This window comes from Salvelinus alpinus, chromosome 13 (genome assembly GCF_045679555.1).
Source record: "Salvelinus alpinus chromosome 13, SLU_Salpinus.1, whole genome shotgun sequence".
In the NCBI taxonomy this organism is placed as follows: Eukaryota; Metazoa; Chordata; class Actinopteri; order Salmoniformes; family Salmonidae; genus Salvelinus; species Salvelinus alpinus.
The window spans coordinates 50,836,388-50,855,820 of NC_092098.1; the positions used below are offsets into that span (position 1 = coordinate 50,836,388).

Here is a 19,433-nt window from a genome sequence, read left to right on the forward strand (position 1 = left end):
CTGTTATTAATGGTAATCCCATGTCCACTACTACTATTATTATTGCTGTTAATCCCACCATTTATTTATATATAAATATATATATATTTTGTGTATATATATACATATATATTTTATTTAAATTTTTCGATATGTATACTTTGACAATGTAAGTAATAATAACTTGCCATGTCAATAAAGTCAATTGAATTGAATTGAGAGAGAGAGAGAGAGAGAGAGAGAGAGAGAGAGAGAGAGAGAGAGAGAGAGAGAGAGAGAGAGAGAGAGAGAGAGAGAGAGAGAGAGAGAGAGAGAGAGAGAGAGAGAGAGAGAGAGAGAGAGAGAGAGAGAGAGAGAGAGAGAGAGAGAGAGAGAGAGAGAGAGAGAGAGAGAGAGAGAGAGAGAGAGAGAGAGAGAGAGAGAGAGAGAGAGAGAGAGAGAGATGCATGCATTTGTGAGTGTGCATGAGAATGTGTGTGTGTTGGCCAGGTGTGTGTTTGATGGTGGAGTGAGCCTCAGTCTGGCCAGTCAGATGGTCAGCCAGCCAGAGCTATTTGGATCAGGCTCACAGAGAAGGAGCATCTCTGTTTTGCTGGAGCCCCAGGCTCATCACAAGAGCTGTAGATTTAGGACATTTGAAAGGGTCCTCAGAGCGCTGGGCTCCGAGCCAGAGCTGCTTAAACCACTGAGCCACGGCAGCAGGGAGATGATACAGCGCTTTGTTTAGATTCATTTGGTTTTAAGTCTTCCCCCAGACCATAGCCCTAACCTTAACCTCTTGGAATTAGTACCTAAACTATTAACCTTTGAGTTATTTCTGTTTTAACCCTGTAACCACGCATAATTAACCATATAACCACGCATAATTAACCCTGTAACCACGCATAATTAACCCTGTAACCATGCAGAATTAACCCTGTAACCACGCAGAATTAACCCTGTATCCATGCAGAATTAACCCTGTATCCATGCAGAATTAACCCTGTAACCACGCAGAATTAACCCAATAAGTATGCAGAATTAACCCTGTAACCACGCAGAATTAACCCTGTAACCATGCAGAATTAACCCTGTAACCACGCAGAATTAACCCTGTAACCACGCAGAATTAACCCTGTAACCACGCAGAATTAACCCTGTAACCACGCAGAATTAACCCTGTAACCACGCAGAATTAACCCTGTAACCACGCAGAATTAATGGGTAAAAAAATTGACGGTCAACCAATTACGGCAAATTCAGAAGTGGAACTATGAGATCAGGTTGCAGGCATTCAGCTGAGCTGTCAACACACACACACACATTCACATTCACACACACACACACACACACACACACCACACACACACACACTGTACATACAGCTGAAGTCTGAAGTTTACATACACCTTAGCCAAAAACATTTAAACTCAGTTTTTCACAATTCCTGACATTTAATCCTAGTAAAAAGTCCCTGTTTTAGGTCAGTTAGGATCACCACTTTATTTTAATAATGTTAAATGTCAGAATAATAGTCGAGAGAAGGATTAATTTCAGCTTTTATTTCTTTCATCACATTCCCAGTGGGTCAGAAGTTTACATACACTCAATTAGTATTTTGGTAGCATTGCCTTTAAATTGTTTAACTTGGGTCAAATGTTTTGGGTAGCTTCCACAAGCTTCCCACAATAAGTTGGGTGAATTTTGGCCCATTCCTCCTAACAGAGCTGGTGTAACTGAGTCAGGTTTGTAGGCCTCCTTGCTCGCACTCGCTTTTTCAGTTCTGCCCACAAATTTTCTATAGGATTGAGGTCAGGGCTTTGTGATGGCCACTCCAATACCTTGACTTTGTTGTCCTTAAGCCATTTTGCCACAACTTTGGAAGTATGATTGGGGTCATTGTCCATTTGAAAGACCCATTTGCGACCAAGCTTAAACTTCCTGACTGATGTCTTGAGATGTTTCTTCAATATAGCCACATCATTTTCCTCCCTCATGAAGGCATCTATTTTGTGAAGTGCACCAGTCCCTCCTGCAGCAAATCACCCCCTAAACATGATGCTGCCACCCCCGTGCTTCACGGTTGGGATGGTGTTCTTTGGCTTGCAAGCCTCCCCCTTTTTCAGCCAAACATAACGATGGTCATTATGGCCAAACAGTTCTATTTTTGTTTCATCAGACCAGAGGACATTTCTCCAAAAAGTACGATCTTTGTCCCCATGTGCAGTTGCAAACCGTAGTCTGGCTTTTTTATGGCGGTTTTGGAGCAGTGGATTCTTCCTTGCTGAGCGGCCTTTCAGGTTATGTCGATATAGGACTCTTTTTACTGTGGATATAGATACTTTTGTACCTGATTCCTCCAGCATCTTCACAAGGTCCTTTGCTGTTGTTCTGGGATTGATTTGCACTTTTCGCACCAAAGTACATTCATCTCTAGGAGACAGAACGCGTCTCCTTCCTGAGCGGTATGACGGCTGCGTGGGCCCATGGTGTTTATACTTGTGTACTATTGTTTGTACAGATGAACGTGGTACCTTCAGGCGTTTGGAAATTGCTCCCAAGGATGAACCAGACTTGTGGAGGTCTACAATTTTTTGACTGAGGTCTTGGCTGGAATTGTGATACAGTGAATTATAAGTTAAATCATCTGTCTGTTAACAATTGTTGGAAAAATGACTTGTGTCATGCACAAAGTAGATGTCCTGACCGACTTGCCAAAACTATAGTTTGTTAACAAGAAATTTGTGGAGTGGTTGAAAAATGAGGTTTAATTACTCCAACCTAAGTGTATGTAAACTTCCGACTTCAACTGTACATACCGGTCACACACACACATGCACGCTCACACACTCTCTCTCTCTCTCTTTTTCTCTCTCGCTCTCTCTCTCTCTCACACACACACACACACACACACACACACACACACACACACACACACACAGTTGACCTGCTCCACTGGAAAAGTGGGTCATAACGGAGAGTTAGGTCAATGTCTACATATTTTGGTTGTGTGTGTGTGTGTTGTGTGTGTGTGTGTATGTGTGTGTTGTGCGTGTGTGTGTGAGCGCGTTTATGTTAGCTGGGAGCTAGGTAAATATAATTCTGTGTTGATGTACACTAGCTTGGTTGGCTTTACAGGCCTTTGAAAAGGCTTACTGCTGTCTCTCACCCTGTCTCACCCCTCTACATCCCTTCGCACCCTAGATATGCCATGTTGAAATATTTATTTGACCTCCAACTTTATTTTTGTTAAGTTCTTATTTACAATGACGGCATCCCGCGGGGGACTGGGGACGTGGCTGGGGATGGGGGACGGGGGACTGGGGATGGGGGACGGGGGGCTGGGATTAAAAATACAAATAAATACAATATAAATATAAAACACACATCACCACAAGAGAGACAACACTACATAAACAGAGACGTAAGACAACAACACAGCAAGGCAGCAACACAACATGACAACAACATGTTACAAACGTTATTGGACAACAGCACAAAGGGCAAGAAGGTAGAGACACTTCTTTGAATGAAGGAATTGAGATAAAACTGTCCAGTTTGAGTGTTTGTTGCAGCTCGTTCCAGTCGCTAGCTGCAGCGAACTGAAAAGAGGAGCGACCCAGGGATGTGTGTGCTTTGAGGACCTTTAACAGAATGTGACTGGCAGAACGGGTGTTGTATGTGGAGGATGAGGGCTGCAGTAGGTATCTCAGATAGGGGGGAGTGAGGCCTAAGAGGGTTTTATAAATAAGCATCAACCAGTGGGTCTTGCGACGGGTATACAGAGATGACCAGTTTACAGAGGAGTATAGAGTGTAGTGATGTGTCCTATAAGGAGCATTGGTGGCAAATCTGATGGCCGAATGGTAAAGAACATCTCCATAGTCTCCATAGTCTGGCATGGGTAGGATGGTCATCTGAATCAGGGTTAGTTTGGGAATCGATTAATTTAACTTTTTGAAATGGTAATATTTTGGTGTAGTATTTCGTAATGCATGTAGGCGGGTCAGACTTTGAAACCCTGAGAGTCTGTTGAGTCTGTTGTAAAGTGTTGAGGCTGTCGGATGAGAGGTGCAAGCTCTCTCTGTCTCTCTCTGTCTCTCTCTGTCTCTCTCTCTGTCTCTCTCTCTGTCTCTCTCTGTCTCTCTCTCTGTCTCACTGTCTCTGTCTCTCTCTGTCTCTCTCTGTCTCTCTCTCTCTCTCTCTCTCTCTCTCTCTCTCTGTCTCTCTCTCTCTCTCTGTCTCTCTCTGTCTCTGTCTCTCTCTCTCTCACTCTCTCTGTCTCTGTCTCTCTCTGTCTCTCTCTCTGTCTCTCTCTCTCTTTCTCTTTCTGTCTTTCTCTCTCTCTGTCTCTCTCTCTGTCTCTCTCTCTCTGTCTCTCTCTCTGTCTCTCTCGCTCTCTCTGTCTCTGTCTCTCTCTGTCTCTCTCTGTCTCTCTCTCTCTATGTCTGTCTCTGTCTCTCTCTGTCTCTCTCTCTGTATGTCTCTCTCTCTCTGTCTCTCTGAGGTTTTACTCAGCCCAAAATCTGTCCACTAAAATAAACCCATGAAATTATAAATTTTTTGTGTCAATGAGAGAGTTTCAAATTTGGTCAACAAAAATATAAAATGCTAATTTGCTACATAAGGCTTATTTGTTTTGTAATGGTTAGGTTGTTACGAATGCACTTATATAAGTGGACGCACGTGACATTTTGACAAACGACTTTATATCAGAGTTGTGCCTATTGTCATTGAGATAGGTACAAGACTCATCATGGATATAACCCGTTTTAGCATGGACATTGCCATTGAGCACTTCCACCATTTTAAAGTAGTCAATCGGGTGGGGATTCCTATGAGTTGGGGGCAATCAACCAATGAAGAAGAAGACAATTAACTACTTTAAAATGAAGATAGCCTCAATGGCGCTGTCCATGCTGTCACCGTTCTTTAGTCGCGGTGCTGTCGATTATTGGCACATGATAAAAGACGACCCACTGGGTGAAGAGGGGGAAGAAATTATTGACTTCTCACCATAGCTACTATTTATTTTCCATGTTTTTCTGCTGGTCTGTTTGTTTTTCAGGCTGTTAGATTCTTGCCTTGGAGTATTTTTGGGGCAGTCTGGATAGGAATGTCTTTAATCGTGGCTACAAAGGAATTGAGAGAAGAAGAAGGACGAGAATAGAAGATCTCCCCAGCTTTGTAAACAGATGGAGAGGGAGGAGGAGGAGAGGGAGGAGAGAGAGGGAGGAGAGGGAGGAGGAGGAGGAGAGGGTGGAGAGGGAGGAGGAGGAGGAGAGAGAGAGAGGGAGGGAGGGAGGGAGGAGGAGGAGGAGAGGGTGGAGAGGAGGAGGAGAGGGTGGAGAGGGAGGAGGAGGAGGAGGAGAGGGTGGAGAGGGAGGAGAGGGAGGAGGAGGAGGAGAGGGTGGAGAGAGGGGGAGGAGGAGGAGAGGGAGGGAGGAGGAGGAGGAGGAGTGACCATTGTTAACAGAGCAGGGAACTGTTTGTGCGCTCTGTGGTTTCTAGTCCCTGTGAAATAGAGACTCAGTGATTTTGGTTCCCAGGCCCACTTTTTCTCAAGCCCGTACTGAAACCAAATGAAGAGGTTTCAGTCAGTCTGTCTGTGTATGATGCTGTTTATAGCACCAGACTCCTACTAACTGGAAAAGGGTACAAATAGTGGTATCTGGACACTGTTCACAGTCAGTTGATTGTAAGTGAAGTGAGGGCATGTTTAAAAAAAGAATATAATGCCTAGTCTTGTAAGCAATGCAAAACATAGACACTGTCAGGAACAACAACATGTTAGAATCTTCAATGCAGGCAGGCCTAGATTAGAGAAGTTGGCACGTATTGGAAACAGACAGTACAAGGAAAGTAAGATATTATGGACAGATTATAGACAGACTGTATAAAGTTTATAGATAGTTTATAGACAGATTATAGACAGATTTTGATGTCAGTAGTTTTATACCAGTAATTCCACAACTTCCACATTGCCAGGTGGGTTACACTGGGTTACATTGGGTTACACTGGGTTACATTGGGTTACACTGGGTTACACTGGGTTACATTGGGTTACATTGGGTTACACTGGGTTACATTGGGTTACACTGGGTTACATTGGGTTACACTGGGTTACACTGGGTTACATTGGGTTACACTGGGTTACACTGGGTTACATTGGGTTACATTGGGTTACACTGGGTTACATTGGGTTACACCGGGTTACACTGGGTTACATTGGGTTACACTCGGTTACATTGGGTTACACTGGGTTACACTGGGTTACATTGGGTTACATTGGGTTACACTGGGTTACACCGGGTTACACTGGGTTACATTGGGTTACATTGGGTTACATTGGGTTACACTGGGTTACATTGGGTTACACTGGGTTACACTGGGTTACATTGGGTTACATCGGGTTACATTGGGTTACATTGGGTTACACTGGGTTACATTGGGTTACATTGGGTTACACTGGGTTACACTGGGTTACATTGGGTTACATTGGGTTACACTGGGTTACATTGGGTTACACTGGGTTACATTGGGTTACATTGGGTTACACTGGGTTACACTGGGTTACATTGGGTTACATTGTATTACACTGGGTTACATTGGGTTACATTGGGTTACACTGGGTTACATTGGGTTACACTGGGTTACATTGTATTACACTGGGTTACATTGGGTTACACTGGGTTACATTGTATTACACTGGGTTACACTGGGTTACATTGCTAAGTGTTGTGTTACATGGTACCAGTGGGTTACATTGATCGTATGTAATAGACAAAACAATAAAACCGATCCAAGTAGACATAGTGAAACCGGATTAATGTCGTGTTCAAAAACACCTGGAAACTCAGACGTTTTGTTTTTGCTCAGACTCGGGGAAAATCGCTTTGAATGGTCGTCCAACTCAGAATTCCAACTCGGGAACTCGGGCCTCTATCTAGAGCTCTGACTTTCCACCTGGAAGATCCCCGACGTCATGATTGGATCTCGTATTTTCCAGAGTTCCCAGTTGTCTTGAACGCGGCATACAAAGCTAAAAGCCTGAATAGGTATTTTATTTCTCAACGTTCCCCTCAGCCTATACTATGTCAAGGCGTGGTGATGTCGATGGCAGAGTAGTAGTTTTCATTTTACATTTTTTGACTTGTATTGTTTTTCTTTGTTAAAGGACCAAGTTCCGCTGTGGGTCTCTAATTTGGGCCTAGTTAACGTAGATTGGGAAAGCAGCTGCCAGGCTCCATAACGTAGCTCCAGAGTTAGCGTGGCAGAACCCAGGGCCTTGTCCTCAGACATGGATCTACAGACTTCTATGGGCTGTAGACCAGAGTCATATGGCGTCATAGGAACACAGCCATGTCTCAGGGCAAGCCTGGACAAGGCCAGACAGAAGCAGGACACTCAGACTGGGCCTGCTGGACAGGACACCTAGACTGGGCCTGCTGTACAGGACACTCAGACTGGGCCTGCTGGACAGGACACTCAGACTGGGCCTGCTGTACAGGACACTCAGACTGGGCCTGCTGGACAGGACACTCAGACTGGGCCTGCTGGACAGGACACTCAGACTGGGCCTGCTGTACAGGACACTCAGACTGGGCCTGCTGGACAGGACACCTAGACTGGGCCTGCTGTACAGGACACTCAGACTGGGCCTGCTGGACAGGACACTCAGACTGGGCCTGCTGTACAGGACACTCAGACTGGGCCTGCTGGACAGGACACTCAGACTGGGCCTGCTGTACAGGACACTCAGACTGGGCCTGCTGGACAGGACACTCAGACTGGGCCTGCTGGACATTAGCAGCCTCTATCCATCTGTCATATGGCAGACACATAGCTACAGCAGGTTGGGTAAGGTATTTTTTTTTTTGGGGGGGGGGATATGACCCGACGTGCGTATGTGTGTGTGTGTACGCGTCTACAGCTGTGTGCTGTGACTACACTCTGTCCTCTGTTTACAATAACATCTCTCCCAGTCGGTCTCTGTAAATACTTAGTTCCCATCCAGTTTAACAAGGTTTTCTCTGGCAGAGCTGTAAACACAATGTCTGACCTCTGATTTAACCCCTATTAGTGTTGTGTTTTGGGGACCAGCCAGCTGTATCTGAAGGCCAAACGTTAGCTTCGTCCCCCTTTTACCCCTATGGGCCCTAATCAAAAGTGGTGCACTATATAGGGAATAGGGTGCCATTTGGGACAAATCTTTTGTTAAGATTAGAAATGGAAAGTCAATTTATTTGTTATTTTTTACCTCTTTTTCTACCCAATTTCTTGGTATTCAATTGGTAGTTACAGTCTTGTCTCATCGCTGAGAAATGGCAAGTCTAACCCTGGTCTGGTGCAGAGAGACTTCTTGGCTTGTAAGTGTACAAGGCCCTCTGTAATGACCAGTTAACGGCGGTGTTGTTTTATTTACGTTGCCGGTTCTCTGCTGTCTGTAGGATTCTATCAGGCAGTTGTGGCACTAGTTATAAACAGTCATAAACTAGTCATTAACCAGTTATAAACAGTCATTAACTAGTCATTAACCAGTTATAAACAGTCATAAACTAGTCAAACTAGTCATTAACCAGTCATAAACCAGTCATTAACCAGTCATAAACTAGTCATTAACTAGTCATTAACCAGTCATAAACTAGTCATAAACAATTAAACTAGTCATAAACTAGTCATAAACAAGTCATAAACTAGTCATAAACTAGTCATAATCAGTCATAATCAGTCATAAACAAGTCATTAATCAGTCATAAACCAGTCATAAACCAGTCATAAACTAGTCATAAACCTGTCATAAACCAATCATGAACCAGTCATGAACCGTTCATAAACTGGTCATAAACCATTCATAAACTGGTCATAAACCATTCATAAACTGGTCATAAACCATTCATAAACCATTCTTAAACTGGTCATAAACCATTCATGAACCAGTCATAAATGAGTGCCACATGGTTTACTTCTGATGTGTCTCTCCCTCTCTTCTCTCATTCTTGTTCTTGTTCTCTCGCTCTCTCGCTCTCTCGCTTTCTCTATATATCTCTCCTCTCTTTCTCTCTCTCACTTTCTCCTCTCTCCCTCTCTCTCTCTCTCTCACCATGTGTATGTGACAAATACAATTTGATTTGATTTGATTACCTCGCTCTCTCACTCTTGCTCTCTCTCTATATATCTCTCTCCCTCTCTCTACCTCTCTCTCCCTGTAGTCTTCTCTTACTGTAGTTTTCTCTTACTGTAGTATTCTTACTGTAGTTTTATCTACTGTAGTCTTCTCTTGCTTTAGTATTCTTACTGTAGTATTATCTTCTGTAGTCTTCTCTTTCTGTAGTTTTATCTACTGTAGTCTTCTCTTTCTGTAGTATTATCTACTGTAGTCTTCTCTTTCTGTAGTATTATCTACTGTAGTCTTCTCTTTCTGTAGTTTTATCTACTGTAGTCTTCTCTTTCTGTAGTATTATCTACTGTAGTCTTCTCTTTCTGTAGGTTTATCTACTGTAGTCTTCTCTTGCTGTAGTTTTATCTACTGTAGTCTTCTCTTTCTGTAGTATTATCTACTGTAGTATTCTCTTTCTGTAGTATTATCTACTGTAGTCTTCTCTTTCTGTAGTTTTATCTACTGTAGTCTTCTCTTGCTGTAGTATTCTTACTGTAGTATTATCTACTGTAGTCTTCTCTTTCTGTAGTTTTATCTACTGTAGTCTTCTCTTTCTGTAGTATTATCTATGGTAGTCTTCTCTTTCTGTAGTATTATCTACTGTAGTCTTCTCTTTCTGTAGTCTTCTCTTGCTGTAGTATTCTTACTGTAGTATTATCTACTGTTGTCTTCTCTTTCTGTAGTTTTATCTACTGTAGTCTTCTTTTTCTGTAGTATCATCTGCTGTATTCTTCTCTTTCTGTGGTATTATCTACTGTAGTCTTCTCTTACTGTAGTCTTCTCTTACTGTAGTAGCATCTACTGTAGTGTACTATTACTGTAGTCTTCTCTACTGTAATCTTCTGTTACTATAGTCTTCTGTAGTATTATCTACTGTAGTCTTATCTTACTGTAGACTTCTCTTTCTGTAGTCTCTTCTTACTGTAGTATTCTCTACTGTAGGCTACTATTACTGTAAATATCTCTACTGTAATCTTCTCTTTCCGTAATCTTCTCTACTGTAGTCTTCTCTTTCTGTAGTCTTCTATTTCTGTAGTCTTCTCTGCTGTAGTCTTCTCTTTCTGTAGTCTTCTATTTCTGTAGTCTTCTCTGCTGTAGTCTTCTCTTTCTGTAGTCTTCTCTTTCTGTGGTCTTCTCTTTCTGTGGTCTTCTTTTACTGTAGTATTATCTTACTGTAGTAATCTCTTCTGTAGTCTTCTCTTTCTGTAGTCTCGTCTTACTGTAGTCTTCTCTACTGTAGTCTACTTTTACTGTAATCTTCTCATACTGTAGTCTTCTCTTCCTGTATACTTCTCTTTCTGTAGTATTATCTACTGTAGTCTTTTCATACTGTTGTCTTCGCTTACTGTAGTTTTATCTACTGTAATCTTCTCTTTCTGTAGTCTCTTCTAATGTAGTCTACTTTTACTGTAGCCTTCTCATAATGTAGTCTTCTCTTTCTGTAGTCTCCTCTACTGTAGTCTACTTTTACTGTAGTATTCTCTTGCTGTAGTCTTCTCTTTCTGTAGTCTCCTCTACTGTATTCGTACTGTAGTATTATCTACTGTAGCCTTCTCTTACTGTAGTCTTCTCTACTGTAGTCTGCTCTTCCTGTAGTCTTTGATAAGGGACTACAGGAAGAGCAGTATATCAACCATACACCGTCATCATGGATGGCTAGCAGCCGATTTAGTTCATAACATATTCAAATCAAACCAAGTCAAATTGGATTTGTCACATGCGCCGAATACAACAGGTCGTAGACCTTACCTTGAAATGCTTACTTACAAGCCCTTAATTAACCAACAATGCAGTTCAAGAAATAGATTTAAGAAAATATTTACTAAATAAATTAAACTAAAGTATAAAATGTGTATGAAAAGTAACACAATAAAATAACAGTACTGAGGCTATATACAGGGGGTGCCGGTACCGGGTCAATGTATGGGGGTACAGGTTAGTCGAGGTAATTTGTACATGTAGGTGGGGGTAAAGTGACTATGCATACATACAATGGCAAGAAAAAGTATGTGAACACTTTGGAATTACTTGGATTTCTGCATAAATTGGTCATAAAATTTGATCTGATCTCCATCTAAAGCACAACAATAGACAAACACTAATAACACACAAACAATTATATGTTTTCATGTCTATTGAACACACAGTGTAAACATTCACAGTGCAGGGTGGAAAAAGTATGTGAACCCTTGGATTGAATAACTGGTTGACCCTCCTTTGGCAGCAATAACCTCAACCAAATGTTTTCTGTAGTTGTGGATCAGACCTGCACAACAGTCAGGAGGAATTTTGGACCATTCCTCTTTACAAAACTGTTTCAATTCAGCAATATTCTTGGGATGTCTGGTGTGAACCGCTCTCTTGAGGTCATGCCACAGCATCTCAATCGGGTTGAGGTCAGGACTCTGACTGGGCCACTCCAGAAGCTGTATTTTCTTCTGTTCAAGCCATTCTGTTGTTGATTTACTTCTGTGTTTTGGGTCGTTGTCCTGTTGCATCACCCAACTTCTGTTGTGCTTCATATGGCGGACAGATAGTCTTACGTTCTCCTGGAAAATGTCTTGATATACTTGGGAATTCAATTTTGGAATCCATGACGCTCCCTCCCCCATGTTTTACAGTTGGGAAGAGGTTTTGATGTTGGTGTGCTGTGCCTTTTTTTCTCCACACACAGTGTCCAAACAACTCAACTGTAGTTTCATCTGTCCACAGAATGTTTTTTTGGACAGCAGTGGTATCTTCTGTGGTGTCCTCCCATGAAACACCATTCCTGTTTAGTGTTTTTACGTATCGTAGACCTGTCAAGAGAGATGTTAGCATGTTCCAGAGAGTTCTGTAAGTCTTTTTTATTGCTTTTTATTTAACCAGGAAGGGCTCATTGAGATTTGAAATCTCTTTTTCAAGAGCGTCCTGGCCAATATAGGCTGCACCAAGTCATTACACAATTACAGACAAACAACATGAACAACTACAAGTCATCTAGTAAAAACCATAGAAATCACAGGAGTAAAACGAAATCATAAACTGCAAATTAAAAACATTGACAGGTCAAGGAATCAGCCTCAAAATCCTTCATGAATGATTTAAAAACACCAATCAGGACAAGTTCATCCAGTTTAAAACAATTTTACGAGGCGTTCCAAGCCGATGGCGCAGAGTACATAAAAGCCCTTTTACCAAATTCAATTCGGACATTTGGAACAGTTAGCAGGATACGAAGAGAGTACCCACCACAAATCTGAAGAATAAAAATTGCCAAATAAAATGGTAATAAACCCAAAATGGCTTTGTAAATAAAAGTATACCAGTGACTGAGCCTACGAGTGACTAGAGGTATACAAAGTGGTATACAAAGGTATACAAAGTGCAGTGGTGCGTAAGGGTTTTGCAGTTTAAAATAAATCTCTCGATGGTGCAGCTGTAGAACTTTTTGAGGATCTGGGGACCCATGCCAAATCTTTTCAGTCTCCTGAGGGGGAAAAAGCGCTGTCGTGCCCTCTTCACGACTGTCTTGGTGTGTTTGGATCATGATGTGGTGATGTTGGTGTTGTTGGTGATGTGGACACTAAAGAATTGAAATTCTCGACCTGCTCCACTACAGCCCCGTCATTGTGAATGGGGGCGTGTTCGGTCCTCCTTTTCCTGTAGTCCACAATCAGCTCCTTTGTCTTGCTCACGTTGAGGGAGAGGTTGCCAGGTCTCTGACCTCCCTGTAGGCTGTCTCGTTGTTGTCAGTGATCAGGCCTACCACTGTTGTGTCGCCAGCTAACTTAATGATGGTGTTGGAGTCGTGCTTGGCCACGCAGTTGTGGGTGAACAGGGAGTACAGGAGGGGACTGTGTTGAGGATCAGCATGGCAGATGTGTTGTTGCCTAACCTTACCACCAGAGCTGTGTTTTGTACTAAATGAGTGACACCTGCTGTGTTGATATCTTCATACTGCACTGTCCTTTACAAAAACCAACAGGCCTGTGCTACTGTATGTCTGCTGGTCACAGCAACGCTGACTGACACGATAAAACCACAACCACTTATTTTGCTACCTTTTCTAATTTGCAACCTGGTAAAATCACAGCTGGTTTGGTTCCCCCTCTGTCTGTTTTGGTTCTAACCCCTGGTTTGGTTAAATGTCTGGGTTGGTTCTAAACCCCTGGTTTGGTTAAATGTCTGGGTTGGTTCTAACCCCTGGTTTGGTTAAATGTCTGGGTTGGTTCTAAACCCCTGGTTTGGTTAAATGTCTGGGTTGGTTCTAAACCCCTGGTTTGGTTAAATGTCTGGGTTGGTTCGCCTGATTTGTTTAAATGTCTGGGTTGGTTCTAAACCCCTGGTTTGGTTAAATGTCTGGGTTGGTTCTAAACCCCTGGTTTGGTTAAATGTCTGGTTTGGTTCGCCTGATTTGTTTAAATGTCTACGTTGGTTCTAAACCCCTGCTCTCTCTCTCTCTCTCTCTCTCTCTCTCTCTCTCTCTCTCTCTCTCGCTCTCCAGTCCCACCCTCTGTCCCTGTGCAACACCAGTGAAGATGAGCGCCAGGAGTCAGACTTCATCAGCATCGTCAAGCTGGAGAGCCCGGAGCGCAAGGTGCCCCAGTGTCTGCCCCTGCTCAACAAGGTAAGACCATTGTACACATGCATACTGTGGAAGAACTATGGAAGGCTTGAGTGGTCGCAGTGATTCAGTTGAATAGTTAAATAAGTATCTTGTCCAAGTGAAGGGCTGTCTTCGCCGGGCCATATCTGTCCTCCCCTAAGATGAGGCTCGGTAACCTACTGCCATACAATGGGCGGAGACATTATGACAAACATTGTTTATGTTTGTGTATTGTACGTATCTTGGTCGTTAAAGATGACCCTATTCATTTTAATGGAGGAGAGCCAGACACAGCTACATCTTTTCCCCTGGCCTACTGTCCACTACTACAGTAGACACAGCTACATCTTTTCCCCTGGCCTACTGTCCACTACTACAGTAGACACAGCTCCATCTTTTCCCCTGGCCTACTGTCCACTACTACAGTAGACACAGCTACATCTTTTCCCCTGGCCTACTGTCCACTACTACAGTAGACACAGCTACATCTTTTCCCCTGGCCTACTGTCCACTACTACAGTAGACACAGCTCCATATTTTCCCCTGGCCTACTGTCCACTACTACAGTAGACACAGCTACATCTATTCCCCTGGCCTACTGTCCACTACTACAGTAGACACAGCTCCATCTTTTCCCCTGGCCTACTGTCCACTACTACAGTAGACACAGCTACATCTTTTCCCCTGGCCTACTGTCCACTACTACAGTAGACACAGCTACATCTTTTCCCCTGGCCTACTGTCCACTACTACAGTAGATCCAGATACATATTTTCCCCTGGCCTACTGTCCACTACTACAGTAGACACAGCTACATCTTTTCCCCTGGCCTACTGTCCACTACTACAGTAGATCCAGATACATATTTTCCCCTGGCCTACTGTCCACTACTACAGTAGACAAAGCTACATCTTTTCCCCTGGCCTACTGTCCACTACTACAGTAGACACAGCTACATCTTTTCCCCTGGCCTACTGTCCACTACTACAGTAGACACAGCTACATCTTTTCCCCTGGCCTACTGCCCACTACTACAGTAGACACAGCTCCATCTTTTCCCCTGGCCTACTGTCCACTACTACAGTAGACAAAGCTACATCTTTTCCCCTGGCCTACTGTCCACTACTACAGTAGACAAAGCTACATCTTTTCCCCTGGCCTACTGTCCACTACTACAGTAGACAAAGCTACATCTTTTCCCCTGGCCTACTGTCCACTACTACAGTAGACACAGCTACATCTTTTCCCCTGGCCTACTGTCCACTACTACAGTAGACACAGCTACATCTTTTCCCCTGGCCTACTGTCCACTACTACAGTAGACACAGCTACATCTTTTCCCCTGGCCTACTGTCCACTACTACAGTAGACACAGCTACATCTTTTCCCCTGGCCTACTGTCCACTACTACAGTAGACACAGCTCCATCTTTTCCCCTGGCCTACTGTCCACTACTACAGTAGACACAGCTACATCTTTTCCCCTGGCCTACTGTCCACTACTACAGTAGATCCAGATACATCTTTTCGGTAGATCCATGGTGCTTTAAAGATGCAGCCTGGAGAAGGTTTGACGGGGAAAGTTAGTAGAATGTTGGCATGCCTTAATATGATTTTGAGGATGCTATGCTTCCCCTAGCTGTGATCTCTGAGAATGAACGGATGAGATGGGTGTGTGTGGGGGGAGGGGCAGAGATCCTTCTGCTTCCTGGCGCTGGATGTGAGGCGCTAAGGTCACAGCTATCACTGGTAGTAACCAGGACCCCGGGCTAAGGTCACAGCTATCACTGGTAGTAACCAGGACCCTGTGCTAAGGTCACAGCTATCACTGGTAGTAACCAGGACCCTGTGCTAAGGTCACAACTATCACTGGTAGTAACCAGGACTCTGTACTTAATTGTTTTTGCAAAAACATAAATGTTGGAATAACTGAGTCACTGCAGACTGACAAAAAATTTTTTTTATTCAAGCTTTAATGGCTACACTGCGTTGTCCCTTAAACACACCAAGTTCTGTCCCTTATACAGAGGGGCCCTTGAACAAAGGCCTTTTGGTGTAGTCTGGAGCGATAGAGGGCCCCCTGTCTCCCTCAGTGGTAGCAGATATGTTTTGAGATCAGATGTGGGTATATAGTCCTGTTCTCTGGTTACTCTGTGAAAAACCTATAAAATGCTGTAAACCAGCGTTTCTCAAACTTGGTCCTGGGGACCTCAAGGGGTGCACTTTTTGTTGCCATAGTACTACACAGCTGATTGGATGAAACCAGTTTATAGTAGGTTGACCCAAGTATGATAAATGACTGTATCTGTATCATAAAGTTACTGGGCCCCTCCCCCTTGTCAAACACTTGGATACTAAAGCGGAATTATGTAACGATGGTAGCGGTTAATAATCTTAATTCATTTAAATATGTAACCCGTCATCACGTGCGCGTCATACGGATTTGTTTTTCAAACCGTAAAATAGCCGGAGCTGAATTTGTCTGAAGGATACTGGTAACATCTATGTTGTGACTGTTAGCCAGCAAGTTACTTAGCAACATACCGGGGGGGGGGGGGGGGACACACACACACACTGTGTTGTGACTGGATGCCATCGTGTTAAATTAACGTATTCCCCAAAAATGCCGACATCCGACAGCAGTAGCCGCTTCTCGTTTCGGGTGGACAGGCAGCGACGATAATTACCATCATGTCACGCGTGTGCAGTGCACATTTCCAGCGAAGTTGCTTTATCAATCGGGGTGAACATTTGATGGGTCTTGCCAGGAAGTTCATCCTGAAGACGGATGTTGTGCCATCGGATGTTGTGCCATCAAGTATCAGAGGTTTTGATGAGGTGGCTGCGGTGGCTGTAACTGCGAGCTGCTAATGACTTGTGAGCGGTATGTTTTATGTAACACACCTGATAGTCACCATGGTTATTGTTCTATGTAACACACCTGATAGTCACTATGGTTATTGTTCTATGTAACACACCTGATAGTCACCATGGTTATTGTTCTATGTAACACACCTGATAGTCACTATGGTTATTGTTCTATGTAACACACCTGATAGTCACTATGGTTATTGTTCTATGTAACACACCTGATAGTCACTATGGTTATTGTTCTATGTAACACACCTGATAGTCACCATGGTTATTGTTCTATGTAACACACCTGATAGTCACTATGGTTATTGTTCTATGTAACACACCTGATAGTCACTATGGTTATTGATCTATGTAACACACCTGATAGTCACCATGGTTATTGTTCTATGTAACACACCTGATAGTCACCATGGTGATTGTTCTATGTAACACACCTGATAGTCACCATGGTTATTGTTCTATGTAACACACCTGATAGTCACTATGGTTATTGTTCTATGTAACACACCTGATAGTCACTATGGTTATTGTTCTATGTAACACACCTGATAGTCACTATGGTTATTGTTCTATGTAACACACCTGATAGTCACCATGGTTATTGTTCTATGTAACACACCTGATAGTCACTATGGTTATTGTTCTATGTAACACACCTGATAGTCACCATGGTTATTGTTCTATGTAACACACCTGATAGTCACCATGGTTATTGTTCTATGTAACACACCTGATAGTCACTATGGTTATTGTTCTATGTAACACACCTGATAGTCACCATGGTTATTGTTCTATGTAACACACCTGATAGGCACCATGGTTATTGTTCTATGTAACACACCTGATAGTCACCATGGTTATTGTTCTATGTACCACACCTGATAGTCACCATGGTTATTGTTCTATGTAACACACCTGATAGTCACTATGGTTATTGATCTATGTAACACACCTGATAGTCACCATGGTTATTGTTCTATGTAACACACCTGATAGTCACTATGGTTATTGTTCTATGTAACACACCTGGTAGTCACTATGGTTATTGTTCTATGTAACACACCTGATAGTCACTATGGTTATTGTTCTATGTAACACACCTGATAGTCACCATGGTTATTGTTCTATGTAACACACCTGATAGTCACTATGGTTATTGTTCTATGTAACACACCTGGTAGTCACTATGGTTATTGTTCAATGTAACACACCTGATAGTCACTATGGTTATTGTTCTATGTAACACACCTGATAGTCACCATGGTTATTGTTCTATGTAACACACCTGATAGTCACTATGGTTATTGTTCTATGTAACACACCTGATAGTCACCATGGTTATTGTTCTATGTAACACACCTGATAGTCACTATGGTTATTGTTCTATGTAACACACCTGATAGTCACTATGGTTATTGTTCTATGTAACACACCTGATAGTCACTATGGTTATTGTTCTATGTAACACACCTGATAGTCACCATGGTTATTGTTCTATGTAACACACCTGATAGTCACTATGGTTATTGTTCTATGTAACACACCTGATAGTCACTATGGTTATTGTTCTATGTAACACACCTGATAGTCACCATGGTTATTGTTCTATGTAACACACCTGATAGTCACCATGGTGATTGTTCTATGTAACACACCTGATAGTCACCATGGTTATTGTTCTATGTAACACACCTGATAGTCACTATGGTTATTGTTCTATGTAACACACCTGATAGTCACTATGGTTATTGTTCTATGTAACACACCTGATAGTCACTATGGTTATTGTTCTATGTAACACACCTGATAGTCACCATGGTTATTGTTCTATGTAACACACCTGATAGTCACCATGGTGATTGTTCTATGTAACACACCTGATAGTCACCATGGTTATTGTTCTATGTAACACACCTGATAGTCACCATGGTGATTGTTCTATGTAACACACCTGATAGTCACCATGGTTATTGTTCTATGTAACACACCTGATAGTCACCATGGTGATTGTTCTATGTAACACACCTGATAGTCACCATGGTTATTGTTCTATGTAACACACCTGATAGTCACTATGGTTATTGTTCTATGTAACACACCTGATAGTCACTATGGTTATTGTTCTATGTAACACACCTGATAGTCACTATGGTTATTGTTCTATGTAACACACCTGATAGTCACCATGGTTATTGTTCTATGTAACACACCTGATAGTCACCATGGTGATTGTTCTATGTAACACACCTGATAGTCACCATGGTTATTGTTCTATGTAACACACCTGATAGTCACTATGGTTATTGTTCTATGTAACACACCTGATAGTCACTATGGTTATTGTTCTACAATCACTACATGGAGACTAGTGTTATTTTAGTCTCCATCTCCTTTTGTCTTTCCACCATCATTAAGCAGGAATGATAGATGTTTTAGAAAATTCAACTCATACTCTGTCTGCACAGCTTCCCCAGGCAACCCCCTCAGCAGCTTCCCAGGCAACCCCCTCAGCAGCTTCCCAGGCAACCCCCTCAGCAGCTTCCCAGGCAACCCCCTCAGCAGCTTCCCAGGCAACCCCCTCAGCAGCTTCCCAGGCAACCCCCTCAGCAGCTTCCCAGGCAACCCCCTCAGCAGCCTTCCCCAGGCAACCCCCTCAGCAGCTACCCAGGCAACCCCCTCAGCAGCTTCCCCCAGGCAACCCCCTCAGCAGCTATCCAGGCAACCCCCTCAGCAGCTTCCCAGGCAACCCCCTCAGCAGCTTCCCAGGCAACCCCCTCAGCAGCTTTCCCCAGGCAACCCCCTCAGCAGCTTCCCAGGCAACCCCCTCAGCAGCCTTCCCCAGGCAACCCCC

The 19,433-nt window shown here is 43.1% G+C and overlaps 1 protein-coding gene across 1 annotated transcript in view; it reads left to right on the forward strand.

Moving 5' to 3' along the window:
- Positions 1 to 19,433, forward strand: part of LOC139537900 (E3 ubiquitin-protein ligase RNF43-like) — a 222,891-nt gene that overhangs the window by 109,368 nt on the left and 94,090 nt on the right. Inside the window, exon 2 of the mRNA XM_071339783.1 lies at positions 13,605 to 13,727. Coding sequence (XP_071195884.1) covers positions 13,605 to 13,727 — 123 coding nt within the window. The remainder of the gene's footprint in view (positions 1 to 13,604; positions 13,728 to 19,433) is intronic.